Raw genomic sequence first — 14,342 nt, forward strand, 5'->3', positions numbered from 1 at the left:
GCTCAAGTGGAATGTGAGCACTCATGGCAGAGTCATCATCTGTCTCCAATTCCTTCTCCGCCCGTGCTGGCGTAGCCTTGGTCTTGGAAGCCTCTCCCTTGCTCTTCTTCCTCAAACACTGGCTCGCATAGTGACCCAATTCCCCACAGTTGAAGCATTTGACCTTGGAGAGGTCCTTCTTCTGTTTCTCCTGCTTTCCCTCAGATGCTAGAGAAGCATCCTCCTCTTCCTCCTTCTTGATTCTGATCTCCTTGCCGCTGCTTCTCGCCTTGCTTAGCCTTTTGATCTCTTCTTGGCGAAGAGCCGCCCACATTTCCTCCCAATCTCGAAGGATCGCCCTGCCTAGTGTGCTATAGACAAACACCTACTAGTCTTCAGAGACTGCGTTCAAGGCTGTTCTCACTATCAATTCTTGATCTGGCGTGGCTCCTATGGAAGTTAGCTGATCTCGGATCTCCTTCAATCGACCGAGGAAGGGGTCGATCTGTTCTCCCTTCTGCCTCTGGTATGACTGCAACTGATTTTCTAGTTAGCATCTTCCTTAGCACGAAAGTATGCTGATACAACTTCTTTAGGGCCTCCCACATTTCATTTGCCGTATTCTTCTTGGCAATGTGTGGTACTACATGGTCCTTGACCCCGTCAAGGATGATGCTCTTGGCCCTCGCCATTGCATCCTCGTACTTATCGTTATCTGCTGGGTCAATTGGGACCGCTATTATCCTCAAGGCAAATTGCTTGATACGGTTCCTGTCTAGATCAGATAAGATTCTGGCCATCCAGACTACGAAGTTTGAGGCTCCGTCCAGTCTGTCCAGGTCTCTTACCCTGTTCATTGCCATCTTGCTGCTCCTATACTTCCCTTTTGGAAGTTCTCGATGTGACTCCTTCTGAGCCTCGATTTCCCTCCTGGAAACCCCTCTGCCATTGTCGAGGTGCCCCCACTCCGATCCTTAGTGTAGCTGCACCAATGATCCGGATTTCTTGGCTAGAAATCCTTGGCAACAACTCCCTCCTCCTTGGTCTTGCCCTGTTAGGTACTGTTCTGACTACATTACCCCACCAGCTTTACTCTGCAACTTACCCATAGCCTCCTAAGCCCCAGCAAACTAAAGGTTAGAGATTCTAGGCTCTGTGCAATCCCGACACCAACAAAATTCGCACCTCCTGGCCACGGGCGTCAATTCGTCCTAATTGAGAAAGATGATAGGGCACTGCGAGGTTGAGTCTGCTTCCCTCTGCCACTGCGCTGATCCTCTTCCCGGCTCAAACTTGATGATGCAGGCACTGCGTCACCCCTTCCTTGTTGCTTCTCTGCTAGGAACAACTTCTGTCACTCGGGACAACTGTTTTCTGCTGCTGTTGCTTTGCTCGGCTGATGTCCTCAGTTCTCCTGTGATCTGCAACCACGCTTTGATACCATGTTGGAATTTCTAAGTCTAATTGTTAGAAACCCTTCATGTACTTTCTGATTTATTTCTGCCTACTTGTTTCGATTAATCAACAAGTTATTTACCATGTAAATACTGAAAATAAATACAAGTACATGCTCAACACATTACAGACCATCAACTGAAGGAAACAAAACAGGCACACAAGTGACACCGTTGTTTTGGGTCCAGTGTCCCCGGAAAAACCCAATGCGGGAAAACTGGTGCAACTATTTGAGGGTTTTATTATTATGCAGTTTTTGAATACAATCTGGGTGCCAAAACCGGCTCACCCAACAGAGAATAATCTCGACAGTAATACCTCTCTACTCAGAAGCAGATATTCCCGCTGAAACCCCGAATAAACACTCCGACAACTCCAAACTCCAATCTGCCCCACGAAAACCCCAACGTCTGCCCCAGGGACTGCGTCAGCCTTTCCCGGCCCTGCGTCAACCCAATAACCCTTGCGTTAGCCTCTGGAGGCATTGCGTCAGTCTCTAGAGCCTCTGCGTCACCCACGCTGGCTCTCTAAGGCACTGTGTAGCTCCTGGTTACCTCTGCGTGGGCCCTAGCTAGATCTGTGTGGCCTCTAGTTGGCTTTGTGTCCCTCCCTCCCGGCTTCTGTGCTGATCCTCCTGGTACTATCTCTGCCTCTCTGCTTCTGTATTCACTGCCCCTCAGCTACAACTCTGATCACTCTTTCGACTTCCTCAACAAACTCTGCCATAGAAAGTCGACATCTTGATCAACTCGTTGTGTTCTCCAAGTGACCCTCAAGCCTCCTTATATACTTTTCTTATTGACAAATCAACGGTCGAGATTAAGTCCCTAATCAACGACTAAGATTAACTCTGGCTTGATCCATGACTTTTGGACCCTTCTAACACAATTTTATATTAATACACATTAATATTTTATTTTCCCTAAATTTAGACTTAGGGACTCCATTAAAAATATTAATTATTTTAATATCTCCCAGACTGTTTAGAATCTGCCCAAACCATTTCTGGGTATTGGAGATCTCATGTGCTTTAGCCTCTCCACCAATTTTCGTGGCTAGAGCACATTTGATGCTACCCCAAATCAACACGATCTTCAAGGCAGAGAAGCAAAAAAAGAGCGAAGTAGCTGGAGAAGGACGAAATTTGTTCGGAAGAGTTAAGTCGAGTTTATGGGCTGTCTATCTCTCACGCGTGCGAAGTTTTTAGGTAGTTGCTGGTGCCGAAATTTTGTGTCTACTGCAGGACCAAAATTCTGTTGCTGGGGGCGAAAATTCTGGACTGAAACTGTCGCTGGGGAGCTGTCACTTGGAGATTTTGTCAAGGATCATCTATTGAAAGGAAGGGTTGAATTCGTGGTTGGAGGAGGTCTCTGTCTAGGTCTAAGAAGTTTGGAAGTGTCTCATCTTGATTTGAATCTACTGAAGGAAGAGTTTTTGACTAAGTTTTTGCCTTGTAGGGTATTTGCCCTGACTGAGCGCCTACATCTTGTGTCTCTTGTTCTTGTGGTCTTCATATATATATATATATAATTTGGTAATTGCTTGATGAAAGATAAACTAATTAAGAAGTAAGAGAAGGCAACATAATTCACAAGTAATTATCAAGAAAGAGGAATCAAACCCCAATTCCTCTGAGCATTGATTTCTCAACACAAAGACCTTACTAATGGTCGAACAAAGATGTCAATTGGAGTTCAGATGCAAAAGTTATGCCTCCCGGAAGTTTACTTAACGTCATTGACCACCATTATTTGAGAGGATGCCACGTCAACCCCCTTTACTCGTGGAAATGGGGCTAGCCATGTGGGGGCCATAGACACTCTAGAAGGGTTGATTTGTAAGTTATGTTTAAGGTTGAATGAGTCAAATTTAGCCCGTAGTTGGTTATTGAGATGTGTTATAACTGGGCCACTAGGAGGAAAAGTGTTCCATTCTATTCAAGTGCATTTTCTTCCGTATTAGAGCACAATAGCTAAGACTTGCTTGGAGGGAGGACCATAACATTCCAGTATCCCAACTAGCAACCTTAAATTGACAAGCAAAATTCTCTGGGGTGGTTTGGTGTCATGTACAGTGAGGTTGTGGCCTCCCCATTTGGCCATGGGATAGTCATGTATCCATGCATGGCCCTTATATACCCTTAGATGTAGCTGCATGAGACTAAGATCGCTGTCTGGAGAGACTTTGAAGAGGTGTCCATGCCACCTAAACCCCTTACACTACCCAGAGCTTTGATTTCAGGAATGCAAACTGAAAACCACCAACATCCTGAAATAGTAGGTAGACAACGTAGGACTCTCTCTGGACTTGTGTCTCTTTGAGGAAAACCAATTCTCTATCTGTAATGACATCTCAGACTGTGCTTGGAGGGAGGACCATACCATTCCAGTATCCAAACCAGCAACCTTAAATTGACAAACATATTTCCCGGGGGTGGTTTGGTGTCATGTACAATGAGTTTGTGGCTTCCCTTTTTGGCCCTTGTATACCCTGTTTATTCCCTTCCAATCTGACCTCATGTAAATATGCCATTGCCTTTTTGCATTTACCAACGTGCATATCTTTGAGGCCTTCATTTAAGAAGACATTAGATCCTTTGCAAACTGTTCCCTCTTTGCTAACTCCAGAGAATTCATCTTCTGCAAAGCAGAAATATAATATCAAAACACCTTGGATAGGCCAAACTTTGTTTCTATGGCTATCTTTGCTTGCCCTATCTGATAGAAATTCTATTGTGTGATAATAACTAAGGAATTTTAATGGATTAGATCACAGAAAACTTTCTAGAAATGCATTAGTATTCTTTTTAGAATTTTTTGTGTATTATATATTGTGCTCACTCTCCCCCTCCCCAGCTCTTACAACCCCGCCCACCCCCTAACACACAGACACACACACTCACATACACTTCCTAGAAATGCATTGGTATTGTTCTTTTTAGGGTTTTTCATGTATTATGTATTGTGCCCACTCACCCCCTCCCCGACTCTTACCCTCTTTCTCTCTCTCTCACACACACACTCACACTGTCACAGACACATTCTCACATCATACCTTGACCAAGAAAACCATATTTTCAAAATTTCCTATTTTTATTTTGTGCAGATTTACTTAATGTCAAGATGATGCCTTTGTGGTTAGATATGATATGTTCCTGTTTTTTTTTTTTTTTTTCAGATCAAAAATTATCTTTAAAACTTCTGGTGTCTTACTGGAGGAGCTAAGAGGTGAAGGGCTAGCTGCAATTTTGCGTTACAAGGTGCTCATTCTGGATGAAGTGCATGAAAGATCAGTTGAATCCGACCTGGTTCTAACATGTGTAAGACAGTTTATGTTGAGAAACAATAAGATCAGGTAGAAGCTCTTTTTCTTGTTGGTCCTGAATTTCTTTGACATTTTGTTCGTTATATTTGGTGTTGCTTAAAAAGAGTTACCATGGTACTACTGTCCCCCAAGGTAACACAGCCTTAGTCACATGGGTCCGGGATATGTCTTGACATGGTGGAATGACCTGTGTAGTGGATTGCAAATGAGTCATATATTTACATAGATTAAACCAATTATAACTGGCGGTACGCATGTCTCGGTACCAGCACATTTAAGCTGCATGAAAGATCAGTTGAATCCAACTTGGTTCTAACATATGTAAGACAGTTTATGTTGAGAAATGTTAATTTTAGGTATGTTCTATGCTTAGAGCAATTTATTTCAATTTTCACAGTTAGCTCAATATCTTTCCAGATTAGCAATCACACCAGCGTTAAAGTAAATTGCAAATAGAACATAAACATAGATCGCAGAAGACAAGCCAAGACAAGAGGACACAAAATGTGGCGCTAGTTAGGGACAAATCCCAATGTGGGGAAACCCTTGACAAATTCTTCGTATATGTTCTTCAATAGTTCAGCAGAGAGAGAGAGAGAGATAATACATTTACAACAGAAGTAAACACTTTGACTTGTCTAGATAAGAGCATAGATCATCTCTAAGAAGATGATACATGAGACCAGTGGAAGACATGCTGCTTCAACTGATTCTCCAAGGTGACCCCTTCACCTATCATCGTGCTGCATCTTGTCATCATGCTGTACCTTACTGTGCTACACCATGCTTCTCCCATCATCACAATGCTGGATCTTATCATGCTTCATCAATCATGACAATACCCATCACTGTACTGCATCATGTACCATCATGTGCCATTGCTGCACCTTGTTTTGCCACCATGTGCTTGCTGAACCTTGCTTACCATACTGCTGTCCCAATTGCTATGGCAGCACCATGTCTTGCTGCTGTCCCAATTGCTATTGCAGCGCCATGTCTTGCTGGTGTCCCTTACATGCTGCACCTTTATTACAATGCTGTCACACCTTATTATATCATGCTGCTGCACTTACATCAGTTCACTGTTAGGGGATTCTCTGATTGCCACATTGCTGGACTGGTAAGGGTATTCTAACAGCTGTTTGGACAGCCTTCACAACTTTTGTCCCAAGGCTATGATCACCCTTCCCCAGCATTCCTAAACCACACGTTGGCTTGTTATACCCCAGCAGTCACAACTAGCCCTTACGCCCTCCTTATTAGCCTTAACGTAGACCTGTAGGTGTATAAGGGACTGTGGCTTGCTACAGCAAGCCTATCCCTTGCTGCGGTTAGAGCTTTCATTCTTCCATAGACTGCGTTAAGGTTCTAGGGCATCCATCTAGGGTAGAGACCCTTTTCTAATCTGCGTTGAGGGCTTACATTGCTGCCCTTCTTGACTGCGTATACCTTTTCATAGGTTATGTTAGGGCTACTCCATAGGGTAGCGTTAGGGCTTCTCCATAGGGAGCGTTAGGGCTTCTTCCTCCTAGATTTCTCTCACACTAAAATCCAAGACAAGTGGAGAGAAATCAAGAGAGAAGTTGTGTGTAAAATGACTCACAAGTCATCTCTTTCTATACTAAAACGTTGAGCACACGAGGGGATTATTTGGTCGCTGGCCGACCTTGATGAATTGTCTTGTAACACAAATAAATTCACAACTCAATGAATACTTATTGGAATCGGATGATCTTTAGATCAATCCTACACCTCTTGATGAGAGGGATCCAAGAAAAATATCAGCTGCCATAAATAAGATGACCCACATGGAGTTTGGCCCTAGTTGCCAATTTTAACAAGAAACAATAAGATCAGGTAGTAATTATGTTCTTATTGGAAGCTCGTTTTCTTTTTGGTCGTGAATTTCTTTAACATTCTGTTCATTACATTTGGTGGTGCCTAAAAAGAGGAGCCATGGTAAGACTTCCCCCAAGGTAATGCAGCCTTAGTCACATGGATCAGGGATGTATCTGGACATGATGGAATGACCTGAGCAGTGGTTTGTAAGTGGGTCATATTTACATAGATTGAACCAATTATTACTGATGGTAAGCATGTCTTTTTACCATCACATTTAAACTGTTTAAAAAATTCTCTTTTCTAGTCATTAATGACTGGGATTTCTGGCAACAGAGCCTGCTAAAGTTTCTTGTATTTATTGTCTCAAGGGAGGTCAACGGTCAACCCCATCCAAAACTGCAATAGAAATAAACACTGTTTTCTTAATAACTATCGCCAGGAAAACAGATTCTATCCACTATAAAGAACAAATTCTTTTTGTTCACATTCTACTTGATCTGGAGTTCTGAAGTTAAGTTTTCTCCCATTCTAAAAGAATTTTAATGGATTTTGTCAAGTTTGTCTTAATTTGACATACATTTACTTAACCTTTTAAATTTTTATCTGTGTGAATTTTTCAAGGATCCTGTCAAGATGAATAATGGCATAGTTTGAATGCTTGTCAGGAGTGGGTATGGACTTCTGGATTTTATATATGTTGTCCTTGCAATGTGGAAAATATACAAATGTAAAGCATTAAAATAAAGCTTCTTCTGCCCCATACAGTTTACAAATTATCTTCCTTCACTTCCCAGTTCATTAAAATGTCTTTGTCATACCTACAAGTGTCAAATGAGTGTTTGTTTTGTCTGAGAAATTCATAGTACGAGGTTATTTGTCTGGTTTTTGGTGTTAAATATTAGATTTTATGTACCAACTTGGTTTGTGATTAGATGAAGCTCACCATCATGACATTTGATTTAAACATGTTATTGACTCTTGGAATAATATAGTTCTAATGTTATGCAGGTTGGTGCTAATGTCTGCGACTGCAGATATAACAAGATACAGGGACTACTTTAAGGATCTTGGTAAGGATGAAAGGGTTGAAGTGATTGCACTGCCGAGTTCCTTAGTGCAGCGTTCTGTTTTTCAATGCAGAGTGATGTACCTTGAACAGGCAGGGCATTTTTTTCCCTTACATCATCTGATATAACTTTTCCTTTAGGTTTTCTCAGTTCTGTATTTAGGCATGCCATGTATGCAAAGGAACACCTAATAAACATGCTTGTTACTTTATGCTGAACAAACACATTTGCTACTTTTGTGAAGTTAGGTAGTGGAGTACTGATGGGTATAGTTCTTGATATTGTATTTCTGTTCGCATGAGATGAAGATTTCATATTGGAAAGGAAATATTTACGTAATATTAATCTTGTCCAATGCTCTGAATGGGTGATTATTATAATAGTAAAAAGATAACTCCTGGGTTAGGTAATTACCTGAGTTGCACAATCCAGAGTAACATTGAGAGAACACATGTAAAGAATGAGAGGCAGAAATGCAGATAATTTGGAACAAATACCAATACAATCAATTGCAGCAGGAAAAATATAGGTATGCTTTATTAAAAGGCATAATCTCCATCGGATCATCACTAGAGAATAGGAGGGGAATGATATTTATTATTTTCAATAAAACTCACTGAGAATTACCAATTCACCTGCTTTTAGCTTGTCTGTTATATATCCTACATGATAGTTGGGCAGTTGGTAAATACAACATCTGTGAATTTGCTGTATCTCCCAATTACTCATTTATCAAGAGATTTGTTAATTTTGGCAACTAGGGCCAAACTTCACCTTGGACAGCTCATATGAGGCAGGTCATATTTTTATTGGATTCCTCTCTCTGAGAGGTGTAGGATTGACCTAAAGATCATCCCATTATGACATGTACAAATGGAATTATGAATTTATTTTGATTATGGATAAATTGTCAAGGTCGGCCAGCAAACTAATGTAAGCTCAGAAGCCCAACAGTCACGTCTATTCATCATCAATGTTTTCATATAAATACAAGGTGCCTCCTCATTTGGACACTTCACTCACTCACATTCTTCTCTCTCCTTCATTGATTGGGTACGAATTTCAGAGGCAGCTCTCCACATGTGCAAAGAAGAGAAGTGTTTTCTATTCCAGCCGTTGACCAGCGTTGACCTGTTTTGAGTGTGGTTTTGGGTGGAGGATTTCTGTTTGGGCAGGCTGCAGTTATGGGCACGAAATCCGAGGCTGTTTGACCTTTATTTGACCCGTGTTGACTGTGCTAGGGTTTTACAGCAGCATTGACTTTTGTTGACCAGATTTGGCTGGACTTTTTCGAACTGTTTTTGGGCTGATTTGACATGCTGTTGGAGGCCTAGTTGACCGAGTTTGACTGAGCTGTTGTGGAGGTCAAAATTTTCCCTATTGACCAGCGTTGACTTTCTGGTTAGGGCTTTTTGTTTCTACTGTTTGACTGATCACATTTCACTGTGATTGGGCAAGTGAATATAGTATATTGTACTCTCTCTGCTGAACTTTTGAAGAATTATAAGAAGAATTGATCTAGGGTTTTCCCACATTGGTGTTTGTCCCTCGCTGGTGCCATATCTTGTGTCCTCTTGTCTTGGCTTGTCTTCTACTGTTATTGTTTATGTTCTATCTGCATTTTACTATCAAGTTGATGTGATTGCTAAACTGGATAGTGATAGTGAAGTTGAAGTAAAATTGCTCTAAGCATAGAGCATACCATTGTTATCTAAAATTAACAAACACCATGAGTCTCATCTGATCAATGAGTAGGGAAATGGGGTTAGGGACCATTAGTAGTACTATCGATGGATGCATCGTTGTATCTATCGTACTCCCTATGCTAGGATGACCTCCATTGATTTGGGATCAATGATACTGATCTGGGATCAGTGAGAGTGGTATGACACACTCTGAGACTGACTTCGGGTCAGTGGAGGATGGTATGATACATACTCGATCATTTCTTCTTCTTCATAGTTCAGCAGAGCAGAGCCAAGCAGTGCATTTGATGGAAGGGATAGGACCGACGGTCAGACGGACTAGCAGATGGAGTTCTCCCTAGTTGAGAGGGAGTGTTAAAATTGGCAGCTAGGGCCAAACTCCATGTGGGTCACCTTATTTATGGCAGTTGCTATTTTTCCTAGATTCCTCTTGTCAAGAGGTGTAGGATTGATCTAAAGATCATCCGATTCCGACAAGTATTTATGGAGATATGAATTTATTTGTATTTACTTGACAAATTGTCAAGGTCGGCCAGCAGTGAAATGTGTGGCACTAATGCCCAACAAATCATATAAGTACAAGTGAGGTTGATTCATTATCAACTCATCTCATCTCAACTCATCATCTCTCTCCTCATCTTATTGGGCCAGTAAAGGAGCAGCTTCTCTCACATGTGCAAGAAGAAGGACGAATTAGGGCAGCATTGACAGAATTAGGGCAATGTTGACTGATTTGGGGCAGTGTTGACTTTCTGGGTAGCGTTGACTTTTCTAGGGCTGCGTTGACCAAGTGCTGGGCCATTTTATGGAGCGTTGACCAAGGGCTGACTTGCGCTGACTTTTTGGGGGGTTGTGTTGACTAGCGTTGAGCTGAAAGTTGACCAACATTGACTGGTTAGGGCTGACCGCAGATTGCTGAACTTTCACTGCTGTTTGACTGAGTATTGTGGACTGTTTTGGGTTGCTAAAGGTAACTGTTGAAGACCGAGTTCTTCAAGTTGACTAGAAGTCAATCTGGCGCTGTTTTGACCAAGTTTGACTTTGCTGATTTAGGGTTCACTGCTATTGTTATAAAATTACAGAATTTTGAATTGTACTATTTCTCTCTGCTGAACTATTGAAGATTAAAGAAGAATTGATCAAAGGGTTTCCCTGCATTGGGGTTTGTCCCTGGCTAGCCGCCACATCTTGTGTCTCTTGTCTTGGCTTGTTTTCTGTCGATCGTTTAATGTTCTATCTGCACTTTACTTTATGTTTATGTGATTGCTAAACAGTGGCTAATAAAAAGATTTGAAGTAAATTGCTCTAAGCATAGAACATAGCATAATTTAACACATACCCTAGTACCCTAGGTGCTCTTGATTATTGGGAATCTCCCTCGCATAGAGGGCTTGGTGCTTTTGATTAAATGCAAGTTCCATACCCTAGTACATGACAAAATCCAATGGAAACATTGCAATCCCCCTAATCCTGAAATCTTGAAAAAATGATAAGTCTGCTGGATTTTGAGTGAGATCTAAAATTATACTTTCTGCATATGAAATCCAGTGAGGTCGGAAACACTCTCAAACATCCTGAGTCATTTCATGGTAAAGTTAAAAAATTAAGTAAAAGGATGAAATTGAAAGATAAAAGATAATGGAACTTTTACTTTAACAATTTAACATTACCATGAATTGCATATCAATAATAGGACCAAATTCTTGTTTCCAATCCTTAATAGCTCCCACTATCACTCCTAAATTGGCAGGGAGCAGATTTTTTTTAGGGAGCGTGCTCCCGGGGTTGCTTCCGATGTGCTCCTGCTCAGAGCACACTTTAGGAGCGCGCTCTTGAGGTCGCTCTCGATGCGCTCCCGCTCGGAGCACACTTCGAAGTCGGGTTGGGGGGGGTGTGGGTGTGCATAGGGAGCGAATTTCGGGAGCGCCCTCCCGGGGTCGCTTGCGATGCACTCCTGGTCGAAGCACACTTCGGGAGCAGGTTTAGGGTGGCGGCGGGGGGTGGGGGGCACTCCCCCACAACCCTGGTTGTGACAAGATGGTTTGGTCTTCTTTAGGGTGTGATTCGTGGCCAAAACCGGGTATATAATATATATGGCAGTGACAAACAAGATCTCCAAAAGGACCGTTCCACTCATATCTAGATACTTCTAGATCTCAGTTCTTAGACATTACACACGATGGTGTGGTGGAGTCTGTGCATTTGGTGGGGTGGCCTGCCTTATTTGTGATTTTTTTGACCCATAGTCTCTATGGTCATGTGATGATCACTCTAGGTTGATGTTGCTCCAGATCAAGGGAGGCTTGCCCTATTAAGATATACATGTTTTTATGCGCTACTGTCCTTTGGCTTCATCAGGCTTTGCCGGCCACATGGATGGAAACTAATTTCAAGATCCAGTCCCCATTGTTGGAAAGTGGCCTTAACTAGAATGGGTTCAAGTGGTAGGTTTGGTGGCTTCTGTTTGCAAAAGAAACCTTGGACAAGGCTCACGTGCTCGAACAAACCTTCAAATGCCAGCAAACAAAGTAGGCCAAGAATTCTGAACTCTAATAATTTTATTTGTTGTAGCTCCATAGAGGTAGCTATAGTGTCCTCTCATTTCATTATATAGGGGGCACTAAAAAATGAGGTGCATCTTTGACTTTGGCTCCTAAAGGTAGTACACTTGGTAGATTCAATTTGATTGTGGTATATGGTGGTCTATCTCTATCCAAATTTGATGGGAGCCGACTAGGAGCTATCCCAAAGGGGTCTTGAGCGAGTGCATCCATTGTTTAAGTGTATATGGGAGGCAGATGATCTTGCCATCATGTAGCTTGAAAAAGAGCAACAAACTTGGTGCAAGGAGTCGAAAGTGTATCTTCTTGGGGTACTCGGATACCTCCAAATCACATTGTCTCTATGATGAAGTAAATAAGAAGTTTATATTGTCTAAAGATGTGGTTTTTCTTGAATCTTCCAATATTGACAATGTTGTTAAATAATAGCTTGATTGCTTGGACAAATTTAGGCATGCAAAACTTTTTCAGGAATTTAATAATGAGATTCCACATTTTGAAGGGGGGATCCCTATCCTCGATGAATCTGTGGAATCTCCTTTTGAAGCACTCTCTCCCCCTCATGAAGTTCCAACAACTTCTTCAGATCAAGAAGACACTTTGAGTGATGTGATTGAGAGCATTGGAAGACTAAATCATGATTTTTTAGGCCCAACTTAGTCAACATAACAAGCTAGTCAACATAACAACCTAGACCATCTCAGAAAGGTCCACAAAAATGGCTCGCATCCTGGATGAATTTGTGGAATCTCCTTTTGAAGCAATCTCTCCCCCTCATGAAGTTCCAACCACTTCTTCAGATCAAGAAGACACTTTGAGTGATGTGATTGAGAGCATTGGAAGACTAAATCATGATTTAGCCCCAACTTAGTCAACACAACAACCTAGACCATCTCAGAAAGGTCCACAAAAATGGCTCGCAAAGACACTTGAAAGTATTCATCTTGATGAGGGAACGAGTGTTGATAATTGGCAACTCATGGATGAATTCCCTTATCTAAAATCTCATTTGTGACAATTTTGGAGTGACTTTCTAAAATAGAAAGTCATGTCTAACATCTCAAGTATGACTTCCCAAAAGTAGTAAATCACCTTGCATCAATTGGTAATCAAGTATAGTTGATGGAAAATCACTTAACTTATCATTAATCAATCCTAATACGTCAATCTTGACTTAATCTACAATTTTATTATTATTACAATTATCCTTTATGATACTATTATATTATTATTAAAAGGAAATTCATGTCTCTCAATCATGGCACTCAATCATGGCATATGTAACTCCCCTTAATTAATGCATATGTTACTCTCTCTCTCTCTTAATGGATACGTTACATTCTCTGTTACGCACTGATTAAAAGCGTGACATATTCCTCTTAACACTCATTAAAGCATGTCATAAAAGATTCCTCTTACACACTCTTTAATGCATATGTTGCATTCTCTCCTTTATGGCATAAGTTACTAAGGCGTGCGTTGATCTCCTTTATGGCATAAGTTACTAGAGCATGCGTACCTCCTTAATGGCATAAGTTACAAAGGCATGCATACCTCCTTAATGACATGAGTTACAAAGGCATGCAAACCTCCTTAATTGCATGAGTTACAGAGGCATGTGTAACTCTTCCTCAAGGCATTCATATTGCTCCTTTATGACCAAAATTTGTTGCTCCCCCTATATATGTGTTATATCATCTCATTCTCACTACTTGTGCATTGTGAAAGAAGAATTCAAACTTGAGAGAGAGAGTTGGAGAGACTTGAAGAAGATTGTGAGAGAGAGAGACTTGGAGAGTAAGAGCAGAACTTGAAGGTTGATTCAGTGTTTGCATCAACTGCTACTACTAATGATCTTCATGCTACAACTTGTTCAAATTTGGGTGAACTTACTCATTCTCTTGATCTCTCATTGTACTTTGTATCTCTGTTGAACAATTGATATCTAATAGAAGAAGAATTTGGTTGGGTTTTCCCCTTGTGGGTTTTTCCCTGGTCATTGGACCTAAATTCTCTGTGTCTTATCTTGTTCTTGGCTGTCTTCAATTGTGCATTTGGTTTATGTTCTATCTACAATTGCTTAACTAATATTGCAGCAAAAAGAAGTTTTGGAATAAGTAATTGTTACAACATAGAACTTCAAAATTTCAACAATGAGAAGTTCCACTAGACAAAATAGAGGTGATGTAGATGATTCTGATTCAGTTGTTGATATGGATGTTTCTTATGATTGTGAATTAAATTTGTCTACCAATTTTCAACCAACATCCTTTGAAGAAGCTGCTTCTCATGATGAATGAAAAGAAGCAATGCAGAAAGAGTATGATGGTTTTATAAAGACTGGAACCTGGAAGTTGGCGGACCCTCCATTTGGAACCAAACCGATTGGCTGCAAATGGGTCTTCAAG

General features: G+C 41.2%; 1 protein-coding gene across 2 annotated transcripts in view; it reads left to right on the forward strand.

Annotated features, from left to right (window-relative positions):
- The window catches only part of LOC149239681 (zinc finger (CCCH type) helicase family protein), a 319,676-nt gene that overhangs the window by 66,606 nt on the left and 238,728 nt on the right, over nt 1-14,342 (forward strand). For both annotated transcript variants that reach the window (XM_089373483.1, XM_089373484.1), the window contains exons 3-4: nt 4,612-4,788; nt 7,609-7,759. In XM_089373483.1, the coding sequence (XP_089229609.1) occupies nt 4,612-4,788; nt 7,609-7,759 (328 nt within the window). The remainder of the gene's footprint in view (nt 1-4,611; nt 4,789-7,608; nt 7,760-14,342) is intronic.

This window comes from Pinus tabuliformis, chromosome 8, assembly GCF_031772625.1.
Source record: "Pinus tabuliformis cultivar Carrire ecotype Pingquan chromosome 8, CPIR1, whole genome shotgun sequence".
Classification (NCBI taxonomy): Eukaryota; Viridiplantae; Streptophyta; class Pinopsida; order Pinales; family Pinaceae; genus Pinus; species Pinus tabuliformis.